The sequence below is a fragment of the Ovis canadensis genome, chromosome 8 (assembly GCF_042477335.2).
Source record: "Ovis canadensis isolate MfBH-ARS-UI-01 breed Bighorn chromosome 8, ARS-UI_OviCan_v2, whole genome shotgun sequence".
Lineage (NCBI taxonomy): Eukaryota > Metazoa > Chordata > Mammalia > Artiodactyla > Bovidae > Ovis > Ovis canadensis.
Genome location: NC_091252.1, coordinates 23871739 through 23890757, shown reverse-complemented (window position 1 = coordinate 23890757; position 19019 = coordinate 23871739). Strand labels below are relative to the sequence as shown.

Genomic DNA, 19019 nt, shown 5'->3' with positions numbered 1-19019 from the left:
TACTGTTTGGCTAGAAAACTTTGTCCTTTGCTCAGAAATCATTTTAAACACTTGTTGGTTGACTTAAGGGGACAGGATATCTCTTTTCAGCTCTTTCCTGCACATACCACTTCAAAAAGTCGCTTCACAAAAGAGTGGTGCTATTCAGAAAAGGGGCTAAATAAAATACATAGTGTCTGGATCCAATTTTAGACATAAAACACTCACCTTCAAGGCCCTGGAAAATCCTCAAATCACACTTATGTTTCCTTGAGCCCAAGGCAGACTCTTTCACTTGCCAAGAGAAAACCCAGAGTGCAGTTTCCAATTGCTGCACACAGTCCCCCTGCCCACATCCTGAATCTGTACGGTTCGCCTCAAATAATTTTTCTTGACTATAAACTAACCTAGAAGAATTGGACACAGGCCTCATACGTGAAGAGTCATGCACTCCCATGGATCGCAGACCCTACTGACACCAGAGTTCACAGCTTACCGGTCTTTGTTCAGATGTTCATCTTTGGTCACTAGAGCCATAACTGCCATCCTGTACATGTGATCTGATACGCTCTCTGGCTTCTGGACATTTCTGTATACCCAGCCAGTCCGTGGGACTCTCTGATAAAAATGAACAGAAAGAAATTTATAAGAATACATATTTTAACTATCTGCTATGCTCTCTGAAGAGAAGTCCAGGGAATAGAGCACTGGGCCATAGTTTCAGTACATATTAAAAAATGTTTAACCAACTTAGGGAGAGACATCTGGAATCAAATAAACGAGTGAGGTCAGAGAATGAGAAAGAGAGGGAAGAATAAGCCATAGACATACAACATAGAAGGGCTTCCCTGGTGGCTTAGATGATAAAGAATCTGTTGGCAACACAGAAGACTTGGGTTCAATCCCTGGTTGGGAAGATCCCTGGAGAAGGGAATGGCTACTCACTCCAGTATTCTTGCCTGGAGAATTCCATGAACAGAGGAGCCTGGAGAACTATAGTTCAGGGGGTCACAAAGAATCAGACACGACTGAGTAATTTATACACACACACAACCTGTAAGTCCAACAGTGTTACTGATGTTTGCATGTACAGACATACACAAGTCCTTAGACATAAAAGGGAAAGCGCTGAACTTGAACAAGTGACAGAGCTCCAAACTCTGAAGCAGAAATAATAAGTAAGGCATTTCTAATGTCTTTACACTACCGCCAGTCATACCCTGTGATCCTAAGGGCCTGTCTTTTCTCCTTGGGACTTGACACGTCTAAAGTTTATAAACTACAGTAACAGTGGCACCAAACAATCTGCTTTGAGCTTGGAGAAACTCCGCAAAGTCATTATTGGGTGTGGGCAGGATGGGGGCGGGTGATGGAAGGAGGATCCCCTCGGATATAACTTCAGTGTCTTACATAAAATCCTTCCTTAAAAAAAAGATTTTAGGCACTCAAACCCTGCAGGATCAATGGATTCTGTTCTTCCCACTAGCCCAGGGGTCGTGACCCTCCTATGTACTCGGGGCAGACTCGAGCCTGGAGATCCACACATCACAGCGCCGGCTCCCCTTCAGAAATCTCTCGCAAGGCCGCCGGGGCCGGGCCCCTCCGAGCGCCAGGCGGACATCGGGGTCCACTGCGGCTCGGACTCTGCCCGGCCTGGGGTGGGGCCCAGCAATCCCGCCACGCCGTCTTGCCTCCTCCGCCCGCGATCCTCACGCACGACAGCATCCCTCTGAAAGGGCTTCCCTCTGCAGGCCCCACGAGGCGCTGAGAACCGAGGAAGGGGGCAGGCCTCAGGCCGGGCGGGGACCGGAAGCCTGGTTGCCCGGCGGCCGGCCCCGGCCTCTCTCCGCGCAGCCGCGAACTCAGACAGCCCTCCCGGCGCCCGCTCACCTTGAGCTGCCCCACCAGCCGCAGGAACTGCAGCAGGTTCCGGGCCCCGCGGCCCGACATGGTCGCAGCGGGTGAGGCCGAAGCCATGCGGCAGCGGATCCCGACAGGCTCTAGCCGGCCGCGGGGCCACCGCTCGAAGCTCCTCCCCCTGAAGCTCCTCCCCGAAGCCCCGCCCATGCCCCTCCCCCTGAAGCTCCTCCCTCCCCCTTCTCCTCTGCGTCCCTCTACATTTCTGTCTCAGGTTTTCCTCAACCCTTCTATCCAGACTTCCGCCTTTCTGGCCCCGGTGGCAGCCGTTGAACATTGCACCACCCACGTCAGAGACTCTGTACTTGGAGCATCTAGGTATGCTTTACTTATTTGCTAAACTCTGCTCAACTGCACTCCATCAAACTTTTGAAGGGCTTGCAGTTCCTTGGGGACGGGCAGAGTGAGTGGCGTGGAGGAGGAGGAAGGCTTATGTCATAATGCACCAAAATCTTGCCTCTGGACTAGAGGAAGAGATAGACTCTACCTCCAAGATAGCAATCTATAAACATTTTTAACGAGGGCACAAGGAAAATGAGTTGGAAGGGGACATTAATTAGGAGTGACAAGAGTACTGGAAGGATTGGATGCTGTCCATAACTGGAGGACTTGGAGGTGAGGATAAATGGCTAGGGAGTGAGAACAATCCCATGATGAAATCCCAACCTCCCGGACACCGCAAGTGATAAGAATCCCCTACCCCAGAAAGTTGTTCAGGGCCTGTCTCAACCGTCTGTCTTAATTCTATCAACAACCAAGGGTGCCAGGTTTTAAAGGCACTTAGTGTTAGTCACTCAGTCTTGTCGGACTCTTTGTGACCCATGGACTGTAGACCACCAGGTTCCTGTATCCATGGAGTTCTCCAGGCAAGAATACTGCAGTGGGTAGCCATTCCCTTCTCTAGGGGATCTTCCCGACCCAGGGATCAAACTCAGGTCTTCTGCTTTGCAGACAAATCCTTTACCATCTGAGCCATTAGTGATGTGCCTACTGAAGGACTCCATGAGAGCGGGTAGCATAGACAATAGACTCTATAAGGAGGGAGGAAATAGAGAGACCAGTTAGGAGTCTACTGAAGTAATTCTCTGGGGAGATGATTTGGCTAAATCCAGGATTCTAGTAGTGGAGGTGGTGAGATGTCGAATTGGGGGTATAGTTTAAAGGTAGGACTAACAGGGTTTGTGACAGATTGGACATGGGGTATGACAGAAAGAGAGGAATCGAGGATGCCTTCACAGATTTTGACCTGACCCACCAAAAGGTTGGAGTTTCTATGTACTGAGCTGGAAAAAACTGTAAGAGGAGGTTGTGGGAAGCGTGGGAATCAGCAGTTTAGTTTGGGACATGTTGAGATACCTATCAGAGATCTTGGTAGAGATGTGAATCTAAAGGTGAGGGGAAAGGTAACAACTTTGTGTAAGCAACATAGGACGGTTCGTAAAACAGAGAAACTAGATGAGACGATGTGTTGGAGAAGTGTGGATGAAGAAGAAAGGATGTCTGAAGCCTCAGGTCTCAGGCAAACCAACATTTAGAGTTTGGGAGGCCAGGATGAAGTAGCCACTGAAACAGAAGACTAAGAGATAGTTATATCCTGAAGGCCAAATGAACGAAGTATTTCAAGAAGGAAAGAATGTGATCAACGAAGTCAGTGTTATATCATATCAGTCAGTCAGTTCAGTTTCTCAGTCATGTCCCACTCTTTGCGACCCCATGGACTGCAGCACGCCAGGCCTCCCTGTCCATCATCATCTCCCGGAGTTCACTCAAACTCATGTCCATTGAGTCAGTGATGCCATCCAACCATCTCATCTTCTGTCGTCCCCTTCTCCTCCTGCCTTCAATCTTTCCCAGCATCAGGGTCTTTTCAAATGAGTCAGCTCTTCACATCAGGTGGCCAAAATATTGGAGTTTCAACTTCACAGTCCTTCCAATGAACAGTCAGGACTGATTTCCTTTAGGATGGACTGGTTGGATCTCCTTGCAGTCCAAGGAACTCTCAAGAGTCTTCTCCAACACCACAGTTCAAAAGCATCAATTCTTCTGTGCTCAGCTTTCTTTACAGTCCAGCTCTCACATCCATACATGACCACTGGCAAAAACATAGCCTTGACTAGACAGACCTTTGTTGGCAAAATAGTGTCTCTGCTTTTTAATATGCTATCTAGCTTGATTATTCCTTTCCTTCCAAGGAATAAACGTCTTTTAATTTCATGGCTGCAGTCACCATCTGCAGTGATTTTGGAGCCAAAAAATAAAAGTCTACCACTGTTTCCACTGTTTCTCCATCTATTTCCCATGGATTGGTGGAACCAGATGTCGTGATCTTAGTTTTCTGAATGTTGAGCTTTAAGCCAACTTTTTCACTCTCGTCTTTCACTTTCATCAAGAGGCTCTTTAGTTCTCCTTCACTTTCTGCCATAAGGGTGGTGTCATCTGCATATCTGAGGTTATTGATATTTCTCCCAGAAATCTTGATTCCAGCTTGTGCTTCTTCCAGCCCAGCATTTCTCATGATGTACTCTGTATATAAGTTAAATAAGCAGGGTGACAATATACAGCCTTGACGTACTCCTTTTCCTATTTGGAACCAGTCTGTTGTTCCATGTCCAGTTCTAACTGTTGCTTCCTGACCTGCATACAGATTTCTCAAGAGGCAGGTCAGGGGGTCTGGTATTCCCATCTCTTGAAGAATTTTCCACAGTTTATTGTGATTCACACAGTCAAAGGCTTTGGCATAGTCAATAAAGCAGAAATAGATGTTTTTCTGGAACTCTCTTGCTTTTTCCATGATCCAGCGGATGTTGGCAATTTGATCTCTGGTTCCTCTGCCTTTTCTAAAACCAGCTTGAACATCTGAAAGTTCACGGTTCACGTATTGCTGAAGCCTGTCTTGGAGAATTTTGAGCATTACTTTACTAGCATGTGAGATGAGTGCAATTGTGCGGTAGTTTGAGCATTTTTTGGCATTGCCTTTCTTTGGGATTGGAATGAAAACTGACTTTTTCCAGTCCTGTGGCCACTGCTGAGTTTTCCAAATTTGCTGGCATATTGAGTGCAGCACTTCCACAGCATCATCTTTCAGGATTTGAAACAGCTCAACTGGAATTCCATCACCTCCACTAGCTTTGTTCTTAGTAATGCTTTCTAAGGCCCACTTGACTTCACATTCTAAGATGTCTGGCTCTAGTTGAGTGATCACACCATCGTGATTATCCGGGTCGTGAAAATCTTTTTTGTACAGTTCTTCTGTGTATTCTTGCCACCTCTTCTTAATATCTTCTGCTTCTGTTAGGTCCATACCATTTCTGTTCTTTATCGAGCCTATCTTTGCATGAAATGTTCCCTTGGTATCTCTAATTTTCTTGAAGAGATCTCTAGTGTTTCCCATTCTGTTCTTTTCCTCTATTTCTTTGCACTGATTGCTTGCAGTGTTTCTCCAAGGTAACATTTCCATGTTTCTGATGAGAAAATTGAGGGGCACAGAAGCTAACGAGCTGGCCTGAGTTTTACAACCAGTGAACAATGCTTCCATAATTGAAGTTTCGGCCTGTCTTCCTCCAAATCTTTCTTTATTGACACCTTGCTGCTTCCCAACCCTCTGGCTTTTAGTACCACATATTGTTGTGGAAATTAAGATTCTGTGTGTAAAATAGATTTGGTGTACTGTTATTTGTGTAAAGCATTGGGCAGGTGAACAGATAGCAATGGTTGATCCAAGAAAATTTGCCCAGAAAATGTTTATAAAAATGTCTTAGGAACAGATGAAAGAATAGAGACTAAAACCTATGTTCTTTTAAAAAAGTTTTTCCTTTAGATACCCAAGAGAGAAATAATGCTTTTGCCTGCCCTGTCTTCATTGATAAAAAGATTCAATAGTTGGTCTTTATCAGTGACTCTCAATCTCCAGGTGACTTTCCCCAAAGGAACATTTAGTAATGTTTGGAGACATTGTCCAAACCAGACAGCCAGTCTTGTTGTCACGGAACACGGTGGAGGGTGTGCATCTAGGAAGCTGAGGTCAGAGCTGCTACTAAAACTACAAAGCCTGTGACAACCGCCCACAACAAAGAATTAGCCAGCCGCATGTCTCTTATGCTGCAGTTAAGAAGCTGCAGTGTATAGCTCCAAAGTGAAAATGCTTACAAGTAAACTCATAATGTCGACGAATTGTAATTGGCAGAAAAGGGAAGTATATTTATGTTGAGTGAGAAAATAAAGTAAACAAACAATTTTCACATGTAATCCCTTTTTAAAGTAGGGTAGGCAGGCTCTGGAGCTTGGCCACAGAGGTCCTGGAAAGGTGAGGGGAATCAGGAAGGCTTTGATCATTTATGTAGCTAGGTTGGGCTTCTCAGGTGGCCCAGTGGGTGAAGAATCTGCCTGCAATGTAGGAGACACGAGTTCTGTCCCTGGGTCAGAAAGATCCCCTGCAGGGGAGCATGATGACCCACTCCAGGATTCTTGCCTGGAGAATCCCATGGACAGAGGAGCCCGGCACACTGTGGTCCATAGGGTTGCAAAGAGTCGGACACAACTGAAGCAACTGAGCGCACACACACATAACTAGGCTAAGCAGAGCAGTTCAGCTCACAGAAGATAAATGTAGGATAGTAAGTCTGTGGAGTGGACGAATATTCCAACGGGAGTATTTGCTCAAGCGAAAGAGCTTGGGCTTTGTTCTCTTTTGCCGCTTGCTTTCCTTTGGTGCAGTATTGCAGTGCAATAAAATAAATTAGGAGTGGGCGGGAGTGTTCCATCGGAGAAGGCAGTGGCACCCCACTCTGATACTCTTGCCTGGAAAATCCCACGGACGGAGGAGCCTGGTGTGCTGCAGTCCATGGGGTCGCTAAGAGTCAGACACGACTGAGCGACTTCACTTTCACTTTTCACTTTCATGTATTGGAGAAGGAAATGGCAACCCACTCCAGTGTTCTTGCCTGGAGAATCCCAGGGACAGAGGAGCCTGGTGGACTGCCGTCTATGGGGTCGCACAGAGTTGGACATGACTGACGCTACTTAGCAGCAGCAGCAGCAGTCTTCCATAAAACCAGCCATCAGGGACAGAGGTGGAGGGGCGCTCTCTGCTCAGATGAGAAGCTGTAGAGTGCACCCTGTCTGTTGGCTGAGGGTGATGGCCGAGACGTTGCCAAGAAAGGTGTATCTTCTTTCCAGTTAACCTTAAGCTGAGCAAGAAGAGTTTAGCTCCACGCTAATTGTCATGAGTAGGTGTGTTAGAATCACCCCTGGACACATCTAGATTATAGAATGGGGGTTCTGCTTGTATAAAGATGGTATTACAGTATTGTTTTGGTTTGTGTTTTACATTATTATCTGAGTATTAATAAATAATCTCTTACATGAGTTTTCTGGCAAGCTGCCAGACTTTCTCCATAGATAACCATCTTCAGTGACTGAAGAGTTTCATAACTGCACAAGAGTCTTCAGCTACTGTATCACTCCATCCTTATCACATGGAACAGATTGGAACTTTTATCCGTCTTGAGTGACTGAGACTATAGTCTGCCCCTGTTCATCAGCAGGTATCATCAGGAATAGGGTGGCATTCCAGGTGAATTTCACGGAGGACCTTGATGCCAGCCACTGTTTTGGGAGCTGCTGCATGGTGACCTAGGGCTTCCCAGATGGTTCAGTGGTAAAGAATCTGCCTGCAAAGGCTGGAGATGCAGGAGATGTGGGTTTGATCCCTGGGTTGGGAAGATCCCTTGGAGGAGGGCATGGCAACGCACTCCAGTATTCTCACCTGGAGAATCCCATGGACAGAGGAGCCTGGTGGGCCGCAGTCCGTGAGGTCACAAAGAGTTAGACACGACTAGGCAACTGACAACAGTTGCACGTGCTCACGTTCAGAGACCTATCAGGTATCTTAGACCAGGTGCCAGCGCCCTTCTCCAAACACAGAAAAGAAAAAAAAAAGAAACTGTCACACACACTCAGCAGTAGCATTTCCATGTTAAATAAAAAGAGTTACTCCTATAAAATAGCAGCTAAGTTAAGTAATATATAGAATAAACCAAAAGAGAGCCGGAAAACAATCCTGATAATATGAAGCTTCTAACAGTCTTTCTTTCTTTTCACTTCCAATTAAAACAAATGCTGTTGTTCTGGCACATTCCTCGCTATTAAAGAGTAAACCTGTATGTTTTGTAACAACACCTCAGGTATCCCAGAGGCCAAAATTCCAGTAATCTTATACATCTGGAGTGACATGGAACCCAGAGGATTAAAGGGGCAGGTGATTTTTAAAGTGTGTCTAAAAAAAAAAAAAAGGAAAAAAAAAAAAAGGAAAAAAAAAGGAAAAAAAAAAAGGAAACAGCCCCAGAGCATCCAGCATTCATTAAAGCCATCAGACCAAAACCTGTTGGATTGGGGCCCAAGATGGTGTTGGCACTTAATGGTTTCTTGGCTTGATGTTCAGGAAGAATAGCGATCCTTCAGTGCATTTTCAGAGTCATAAAAGGCAAACCAAACCACACCAACATTCAAGACAGGATGTCTAGAGGAAGTCTGGTGGAAGAGGGGGGAGAACAGTGAGAATGGCAAATAACAAAGGCAGCGAGTGGTGAATGTTACGAGTGGTGGAAACAGACATTGACTCCAGGAAAACAATTAGGTATAAGGACAGATACTAAAACTGCAGGGCTTAGCCTCACTGAAAGCTCAGGACAGTCAGGCAGTCTTGCAGGAGGCTGGTGAGAGTGTAACAGTGGTGGAGTATCTGCCTGCAGTGCAGGAGCCCCAGGACATGTGGATCCAGTCCCTGCATTGGGAAGATCCCCTGGAGGAGGGCATGGCAACCCACTGCAGTATTCTTGCCTGGAGAATCTCATGGACAGAGGCGCCTGGCAGGCTATAGTCCACAGGGTCCCAAAGAGTTGTCTGTGACTGAAGCAATTTAGCATGCATGCATCCGGCAGTGAGTACAAGAAGCATTTAGGTGGAAATGATAATGCCTTTCTTTTTAAAAAATTATTTTAATTTATTCATTTTTTATTTTTGGTGCGCTGGGTCTTTGTTGCTGAGCACCAAAGAATTGGTGCTTTTGAACCGTGGTGTTGGAGAAGACTCTTGAGAGTCCCTTGGACTGCAAGGAGATTAACCAAATCAATCCTAAAAGAAATCAGTCCTGAATATTCATTGGAAGGACTGATGCTGAAGCTGAAGCTCCAGTACTTTGGCCACCTGATGTGATCAGCTGACTCATTGGAAAAGACCCTGATGCTGGGAAAGATTGCAGGCAGGAGGAGAAGGGGATGACAGAGGACAAGATGATTGGATGGCATCGCTGACTCAATGGACATGAGTTTAAGCAAACTCTGGGAGTTGATGGACAGGGAGGCCTGGCGTGCTGCAGTCCTTGGGGTCGCAAAGAATCAGATGTGACCGGGCACGGAGCAACTGAACTGAGCAGTCTTTGTTACTGCGCAGGCTTTTCCATAGTTGCGGAGAGCGGGGACTATTCTGGTTACAATGTGTGGGCTTCTCGTTGCAGTGGCTTTTCTTGTGGAGCATGGGCTCGGTAGTTTTTGGCACACAGGCATAGTTGCCTTGAGACACGTGGGAATCTTCCCAGATCAAAACTGTGTCCCTTGAATTGCAGGCAGATTCTTAACCACTGGATCACCAGGGAAGTCCTGATAATACCTTTCTTTAAAGAACACCTCATTTGTGCCACACCCTGCACTAGGAGTTGGAAAACAGACTCAGAAAGATAAAAAAAAATTTGCCCAAGATTGTACACGTGTTAAATTGCTGTGTCAGAATTGAAACCTGGTAGCACCAACGGTCATGTATTTTCTAGTATCCACACCACCTCCTAGGACTTTCTAGAATGGCATTGTGGGAATCCTGGCAGTCATCAAGTTCTCCTGTGTGAGGAAATCATTTCACAAAGAGAGATGCTGTGTCAGAATATGCCATTACTTGGTAAAGGTTGAATGAATTTCAAGCGGCTATATTACCAAAGAATTATATGTCAGAGCTTGGAAGGTGATACAGAGCAGAAATGCTCTTCTAGGCAAAGTACATCTCAAACTGTCTCTAGGAATAAATCAGGTTCTGTGTGTGTCTTTGGTTCAATTTAATTGAAATGGCAATTTTTTATCTTATGCTTACAAGTTTCCTTTCTGACCTCAGAAGGTGGGAAGTGGTGTAGTTCTGTTACCAAGTCCTGTCCGACTCTTTGCAACCCCATGGACTGCAGCATGCCAGGCCTCCTTGTCCCTCACTGTCTCCCAGAGTATGCCCAAGTTCGTATCCATTGAATTGGTGATATCATCCAACCTTCTCATCCTCCGTTGTCCTCTTCTCTTTTTATGAGTGTGCTAAGTCGCTTCAGTTGTATCTGACTCTTGGACTGTAGCTGGCCAGGCTCCTCTGTCCATGGGAGTCTCCAGGCCAGAGTATTTGAGTGGGTTGCCATGCTCTTTTCCAGGGGATCTTCCTGACCAGGGATCAAACCTGTGGATACTGCGTTGCAGGCAGATTCTTTACCGCTGAGCCACCAGGGAAGCCCCATTGAGATGTTTACAGAAGAGCACAAGTCAGGAGGGCAAAAATGTTAACTTAATGAACAAACTTCAGTCTGTTTGGGAGATGTTTTCCAGCATCTACCAAAAGAGATGCCATTGGCCCAAAAGCCTTGGAATTTTGATAAAACAAGGTCGTTCAGGACTGGGACACATGTGTTCCCCTCTTCTCCCATGCACAGGTGAAGCTGGGTGGCAGAGAGTTGGGAAGGCGACGTATCAAGCTGCCTGGATGGTCCTTTCTGTCTCCGAGGCCGGAGCCTGTCTTGGGTCAGAACCATGGCAGCAGCAACATTCTGCTCTAACTTTCTGTTTCCTCCTATTCTCTCTTGATCTGAGCTTTTAAAACTGCCTTTTAAAAAAGGAACAGCAATGGGTGTGTATGTGTCTTCAGCTGTTTTTAATTCTCTCTCAGGCTGCCTCTCTCCAAAGAAATGACACGTTGTAGAAGGTGTTTTACAGCCTGACTTGTTAATCGATCCAGACTGTTCTGTAACAAAACCTTACACGGCAATCAAGGGTAAAAGACCAAATCACAAGAAATGTGCGTTGGATAAACATAGTGTCATTTATATAAGAAGAAACGGTCTTCTTCTTAAGAAGGATTGTGTGCATGCCCTGCCGTGTCTGACTCTTTGTGACCCTATGGACTGTAGCCTGCCAGGCTCCTCTGTCCATGAGGATTTCCCAGACAAGAATACTGGGAGAGGGTTGTCATTTTCTTCTCCAGGGGGTCTTCTCGACCCAGGGATTGAAGCTGCATCTCCCGCGGTTCTTGGATTGGCAGGCAGATTCTTTGCCGCTGAGCTACCCAGGAAGCCCTCTTCTTCCTAAAGTACCTTCTAATTCTTAAATTTTCTTACAGTTGAAGGGTATGTTGCTTTATTCTTGGGCTACTGGAATTTTCCTTTGTTGGTGGAATTAGTTTGTCTTCATAGATTCTACTATGAACAAGTGATTAAATAATACAAAGTTAATCAAATCTGCTCATTTTCTCTTTCCCAGGATTCAGGACTGAATGTCTATAGAGCACTGTGTAACCCCTCACTTAACATCATTGTGTTTAATTATTTTCAGTAACTGCAAGATGCACTATCATGATAGATAAAACATTTTCCTTAAGTATTCATAATTTTCTGAACTTCATTTGAAAAGCTTACAAAAAGTATTTTTTTTCTTTTCAGATGGGGAAATGATGATCAAGGTCACAGTTTATTCTGCCAGTGTCAAGAGGAGTCTCATTATCCTTGCTACTTTGTGATTGATTAATATGTTGGATAATTGCTGACTTGTTGCCAATGAGTTAATTGATAGGCACAGGATCTAACTATTAACGTAGAAGTAGCATGCACACAGTAAAGTGCTGCTGAGCAGATCCATGAGTGCTGTCCACAGCCCCACTCAGGATGGGTGCACAAGTGGTACAAGAGGTGCATACCCATCTTCTGAACGGAGACAAAAGGGATAAACTGGAGGCTCCTTTTGAGTCGCTGCATGTAATATTAGGAGACCGACACTAGGTGGCGCTATCTCACCAGTGTTCTCTCATCAGCGTGCGGAAGCCTGCTGGGCTGCGCTCTGGAATACTACATTTATTGTCCTGTGTTTGCTGATTTGGTTTCGGCGAAAGCTTTCAGTTCTCATCACGTTTTTCTGGCTTTTTATATCTCCTTTCTTCTGCTTTTCTTTAGTTCTTGAGAATCTGGGCCAATGATCGATTTAGAAATGGTGGTCATCATGGTGGTAATCGTCCTACTAGACAATTTAAAGAGAAAAGTACAGATCCTGACCTTTTAATGAAGGCTTATTATGTGTTAAGGACTTTTCAAGTGTTACTTCTAAGACTGCTGGGAACTCTGCACGGTTGCCGTCATTTTATGAACAAAGAAACCAAGGTTCAGAGAACTGAGGCAGCTTTCCCAAGGGTCCCCCACAAGCAGGCGATCGAAGCACAGCACGAGCCCGGGTTTATCTAACATCAAGGCACTGATGCTCTTTGAATCATTCTTGGAACTTGAACATGGGGTGTAGTGAGAAAAGCAGGAAGAGGCTAGATGTCGTGAAGTTCATATTCTGAAAGAGGAACTAGAGTAAATGAACTAAATTATTTGCAATATAATTTTTAAAGCACAGTGGCTTATTTATAAGTTCATAAAGTTTATAAAGGGTCTAAGATTACTGGGGACACTTTTAACGAGGAACAGAGTCGAGAAGACATTCTGAAATCGACTCTTCTTGAGTGTTTTTATAAGGGATGCAGCTCTGAAGATGAGAGTAGGGTAGGGAGGGCAGGCGAAAAAAGGCAGATATTCTTGAGTTTATCCCCAGGCTTATGGATCCTTAGGGTCTTACAGGTGGTGCTAGTGGTAAAACCCTGCCTGCCAATGTAGGAGACATAGAGACTTGGATGGGATCCCAGGGTCGGGAAGATCCTCTGGAGGAGGGCGCGGCAACCCACTCCAGTATTCTTGCCTGGAGAACCCCAAGGACAGAGCAGCCTGGCAGGCTACAGTCCCTGAGGTCGCCAAGAGTCGGACACGACTGACGCGACTTGGCGCAAAACCGTTTTGTGTCATGACACCTTCATTTGCTCTATGTCCTTTGGGGTGAAGTCTCAGCTAGAGCCACAGTCACAGGGGAGGGAGACCTAAGTAAAATATTTTAAGGGCTAAGAGACCCAACTCTCCCCAGTTATTTATCACACAGAACCTTATGAACAGAAAGAGCCAGCAATCTCATAATACTAAAACTAACGTTAATTTGCTTGGTGACTTGCGTGCATCACTGTACTTTACGTTTTCTTTCTTTATTTTTTGTTGAAATGTAGTTAATTTAGACTGTTGTGTTTCAGGTGTACACCAAACTGATTCAGTTATATATACATATATTTTTAAATCATGTTCTTTCCCATTCTGGTTTATTACAAGATATTGAATATCGTTCCCTATGCTATACAATAGGACCTTGTTTATTAATTGTATTGTATACATAGCGTATGTATCTGCTAATCCCAAACTCCTAATTTATCCCTAATTTATCTCTTCCCACTCCCCACTTCCCTTTGGTAATGATGTTTGTTTTCTATGTCTGAGACTTGCTTTTTTGTAAGTAAGTTCATTTCTGTCATATTTCAGATTCCACATGTAAGTGATCTCATGGACTGTTTGTCTTTCTCTTTCTGACTGACTTCACTTAGTATAATAATCTCTGGATCCATCCATATTGCTGCAAATGGCATTATTTCATTCTTTTTCAATGGCTGAGTAGTATTCCATTGGCCTTCCTGGTAACTCAGTGATAAAGAATCCGCCTGCCAATGCTAAAGACACAAAAGACATAGGTTCGACCCCTGCGTTGGGAAGATCTCTTGTAGTAGGAAATGGCAACCCACTCCAGCATTCTTGCCTGGGAAATCCCATGGATAGAGGAGCCTGGTGGGCTATAGTTCATGGTGTTGCAAGAGAGTCAGACACAACTTGGTGAGTAAACAACAAGTGTTCCATATATATATGCATGCCGTGTGCCGAGTCTCTTCAGTCATGTCCAACTCTTTGTGACCGTGTGGACTGCAGCCTGCCAGGCTCCTCTGTCCGTGGGATTCTCCAGACAAGAATACTGGTGTGTATTGCCATGCCCTCCTCCAGAGGATCTTCTAGACCCAGGGATTGAACCTGCCACTCTTATATCTCTTGCATTGGCAGGCAGGTTCTTTACCACTGACACTACCTGGGAAACCCATATTTTTGTGTGGGTATATAGGTAGGTAGGTAGATAGATAGATAGATAGATATAGACATAGATGAGTGCTAAGTCACTTCAGTCATGTCTGACTGTTTGCCACCCATTGGACTGTAGCCCACCAGGCTCTTCTGTGCATGGAATTCTCCAGGCAGGAATACTGGAGTGGGTGCCTTTTTCTTCTCCAGGAGATCTTCCTTACCCAGGGATTGAGCCCAGGTTTCTTGCATTGCAGGCAGATTCTTTACCGTCCAAGCCACTAGGAAAGCAAATATATATATACATATCCATGGACATTTAGGTTGCTTTCATGTCTTGGCTATTGTAAATAGAGCTGCTGTGGATATTAGGGTTCATGTATCTTTTCAGGGATTGAACTTGGGCCTTTAGCAGTGAAAGCACCAAGTCCTAACCACTGGACCGTTAGGGAATTCCCTATCTTTTTGAATTAGAATTTTCTCTGGATCTATGCCCAGGAGTGGGATTGCAGGATGACATGGTAACTCTAGTTTTTTAAAGAATCTTCATATGTTCTCCATAGTGGCTGCACCAATTTACATTCCCATCAACAGTGTATTCTGTCTTAATACAGCTCAATAAAATGTGCACTAAATTGATACTCCCTCAGGATGTCAAGCTTAGGCAGGTTCAGTAACTCACCGGAGGGCACACAGCTAACAAGTAAGTAGTGAAGCTGGGATTCCATCCATATTGGCAGATCAAAGAGCCCACTTTTAGCCTTTAAACACAGGACTTCCACTTCACACGCTACATTGCTATTCAACCGCTCAGTCATGTCCGACTCCTTGAGACCCCATGGACTGCAGCACTCCAGGCCTCCCTGTCCTTCACCTTCTCCCAGAGTTTGTTCAAAGTCGTGTTTGAGTCGGTGATGCCATCCAACCATCTCATCCTCTGTTGTCTCCTCCTGCCTTCAGTCTTTCCCAGCATCAGGGTCTTTTCTAAGGAGTCAGCTCTTCACATCAGATAGCCAAAGTATTGGAGCTTCAGCTTCAGCATCAATCCTTCCAATGAACATCCAGGAATGATTTCTTTGAGGATTGACTGGTTGGATCCTCTTGCAGTCCAAGGGACTCTCAAGAGTCTTTTCCAATACTACAGTTCAAAAGCATCAATTCTTCAGCCTTCTTTATGGTCCAACTCTCACATCTATAGATGACTACTGGAAAAACCATAGCTTTGACTAGATGGGCCTATGTCGGCAAAGTCATGTCTCTGCTTTTTAATACGCTGTCTAGGTTTGTCATAGCTTTTCTTCCAAGGAGCAAGTGTCTTTTAATTTCATGGCTGCAGTCACTGTCCACAGTGATTTTGGAGCCCAAGAAAATAGTCTGTCACTGTTACCACTGTTATTCACTAGAAAGTTCAAGGTTTTAAAGAATGGTCCAGGCTGAGAAATGAATTAAGAATTACTGTCTTTTAACAGTGAATTCATAGATGGTAAATAATGATTTTAGAGCCCAGAACTGCTCCCACTGAAACAGCCATGAGGTGTGGTCTGAGGTCCAAAAGGTAATGGAATGCTGTGCAAAGAGAAAATGCTAGTGATCGCTGATTTATTTTTCCGTTTCTCCTCTGACTCTGCCCACAGAAAGGCTACGTTGGTTTGCTGATGAGAGGTGGCGCTCTTCACCAAAAGATCATCACAGCAAGTCTACCAGCTGGGCATAAGGCTTCCCACTTTATTACTTCTTTTTAACCGGCCACAGTTGTTCAGTATAAATCAACGTGGGATGCATAGATAATCTCAAAAAGAGATTATCAAGGTACCACATTTCCTGAGATGATAAACTTCATTCAGAATTAAAATAAGGAGGAGGAGAAGAAAAAGGAAGGAAGAGGAGGGAAAAGCAGGATGGGGAGGGGAAGAAGTCTTCAAAAGACTTACAATGCTTCAAGAAATGTTGGAATTCTCTTATGGGCCACATTTAAATTAATTTGGAAATTTGGGCCCCAAATTAGTGTGACAAAGAGATGGGTTTCAAGGTCTTTAGTTCCACAAGAAGAGGGAATTAGGTTTTTAGGACCTGTCAACCACAGCTCTAGGTTAATAAACATTAGCATTCAAATGATGCTCTAATGAAGAAAATCATATCCATGGAGACTTTCAAAGGTACAAGTGTTCTTGGTAAAAAAACAAAAACAAAAAACTTTAGTCTTAGGAATAGAAATTAAAAACTTAGGATTTAGTAAACCGTGACTCAAATTTAACACAGAACTCCCAGAAAGCAGGGCACAAGGATTTGGTGCCCTGGTTTAAACGGACGATATTGCGGGCTGCATCTTTCTGTACCCTTCGAAAGATGAATCTGTTCATGGTCATGAGGAGAAAGCGTTGGAGTTTTTCCTTGGCCTGGAGCTAAAATGGACTGCCACTGTTTTCACTTTATACACCGGGTCAGCTCCTCAGCTTACGTAACACTATCTCCAGTTTGTCTGAACTCCTCCAAAGATGAAGAGCTCACTGTCTCTCATAGCCACCTAGGACAGGGCTTCTTCTTAGAGCATTCCACTTATATTAAAGGGAAATTTGCTTCCCTGCTTTTTTTTTTTTTTTTTTTGTAATTCGTCCACAAAATAATACTTCAAAAAGCATTTTTGAGTACTTGCCACATGTCCGGCCCTGTTCGGCTTTAGGAATAAACAGTTAAGGGGATTACATATAGTTCAACTGATTTGGTGGAATTTATAGTCCAATTTGATACACTTCAATTTTTTTCCATCCTCATCGTCGTAAAAAGTAGGTCAGACTCTCAGGATAACGATGGCATTCTGCTGCAGTGACATTAGCATCTCAGCAGAGATGTAACCTAAAGGATTCTCTAAGTGTCTCTGCACACCACCACACCCCCATCGAAGAATCACTGCTGTGATGGTTCTGCATCCTCCAGAAGTCCAGTCCTGTGTCAACAGGGTGGCAGGTCAAATATCTGAAGACAGCTGTCACATAGCCTTCTGTCTGTCCCAGTCAGTTCTTTCAGCTACGCATGCTACTGTTTTCAAAATATAATTATTATCTTTCTGCAGCAAAGATGGGGTTAAGAAAAAAAAAGCAGTTGATAGTAGCTGTAAATGCATCCATTCCTGTGGTACGTGAACTGAACCTATCAGGCCAAACCAGTAGCTGAGCGGGAGCAGAGATGATGAGCGTGGAGAGCCGTGAGCTGCATGCAGTGCCCGGCAGTCGTGGCTTCCCTACTGGAACTGACTTAAATGCGTGAAGGACGTGGATTAGAAAACAGGGAGATGGAGGTACCCACTGTCCCATCTTCTTGTCTTCCTTTGTTCTAAGGCACAACAGATTATTGCTGGATGGGGGTTAGCAAGGAGGTAGAAGAAAGCCTATTCTGTACTGATTGGCAAAACCTGAAATTTAAAGAGAGAGGAAGAAGAAGAAAAGACAAGCTAAGATAAAAATCGTTCCAGCTCATACAGCTGGAATGTTTATAATGTAAAGAGACAGCGGCATTAAAGGATTAGGGCCCGCTGCCTGATTAACATCATTTGATCTTTTGCTATTGAAAAGACCCTGTGTATTTTCAAAGGCAGTGGGCTTCTTAAATAAAACCAGGAGTCTGGGTTAGCAGAAAGCTGTTAGAAAACAACTCATTTTCTGTTTAGTAATCTTGTTTTCTTGCCCTACCTGCTTCCTAGTCTTTAGTTTCTTTCTCTGTTATTGGGAGATACATCTAAATCTGAAAATTGGGGTGCAGGGACATGTGATTTGTCAAAAACAAACATAAAAATCACTGTGACCTAAATTGGTCAGATCGTATTTTTCTCCATGAATATCATCAGAGGGGAACTTCTTTTTCTATTTTGTCCTAAGTTTATTGTTTCATCCTTTACTCTCAGTCTGCAAAATTCCCTGTACAGTTTCAGTGGGAAAAGATTAGCACATAATTACAAGATCGTGTTTTCAAGATACACTTTCTATCTCGTTTTTCTTTTTTCTTTTTTTGCAAGTTTCCAGTAAGCTTGATGCCCCTACTGAATCAGATGGGTCATCAGGTAGTTGGTGCCTTCCATCGGCCAACTTGGTGAAGCATATTTGTGGGGGGAATAGGAGTGTCTCCGTGTCCACACTGTCATTCCAGGGTGGCCGGGCGATGGGGTGGGGAGGGCCTCTGGTCATTCGGGGGGACCCAGCGGTCGTCATAACTAGTTCAGTCTCTGTGGCCCATTCAGCTCTTGGCATCGCTGCCAAGCCAGCCAACAAAGGAGCATTGTAATCCTGACAGTTTCCCAGCATTGACTGGACAGGCGCAGACCACCAACCAGCTCCTTTCGCTTCTACTGTTCACAAGTGAGACCATGAATAGAAAAAAGTCAGTGGCAAAAATCCCACATCCTGCTGAAGTTGGTGTGTGGATGCTTTTCTCCCAAGTGAGTCTCCCTTGGACTGGTAATTCTTGTACCTGTTTCTTTGTCCTTTTTGGTTCATTTTTAAATACAATTAGCTTGAATGGTAAGACATAATCCTCAGTGACCCTACCAAAAAATTAGGTTTGAGTTTTGAAAAATAAGCATTTGCATGCAAGACTTTGAAGAAGGGGACGTATAACAGAAATAAAAGTTCATGATAAGCTTGAGATAAGAAGCAATACTTCCAACTAATGCAAGGGGCCATGGTGAGTCTTAAGAAGTTGAATTTGGGGGAATAGACTAGGGTTTTCAGAAATAGAATGGAATCATTTGAACTCATTTGTGTTTTTAGATGTGCACCCAAAAGCCTGCCCTTTCATTAGACCAGGCCAAGGACTTCTACAACTCTTGATTTTAAGAATAGCAATAAATAAAATGTTTACGAGCAAA

General features: G+C 44.4%; 1 protein-coding gene and 1 long non-coding RNA gene across 2 annotated transcripts in view; one reads left to right on the top strand and one right to left on the bottom strand.

Moving 5' to 3' along the window:
• HDDC2 (HD domain containing 2) overlaps window positions 1–2148 on the bottom strand; it is a 17993-nt gene extending 15845 nt beyond the window's left edge. Inside the window, exons 1-2 of the mRNA XM_069599040.1 lie at window positions 1870–2148; window positions 476–597 (exon numbers count right to left, since the gene is read on the bottom strand). Coding sequence (XP_069455141.1) covers window positions 476–597; window positions 1870–2046 — 299 coding nt within the window. The 5' untranslated portion in view covers window positions 2047–2148. The remainder of the gene's footprint in view (window positions 1–475; window positions 598–1869) is intronic.
• Window positions 1830–19019, top strand: LOC138445238 (uncharacterized). Its single transcript, XR_011258765.1, has 3 exons — window positions 1830–2214; window positions 15796–15970; window positions 17232–19019. It is a non-coding gene; the product is annotated as an uncharacterized lncRNA (long non-coding RNA).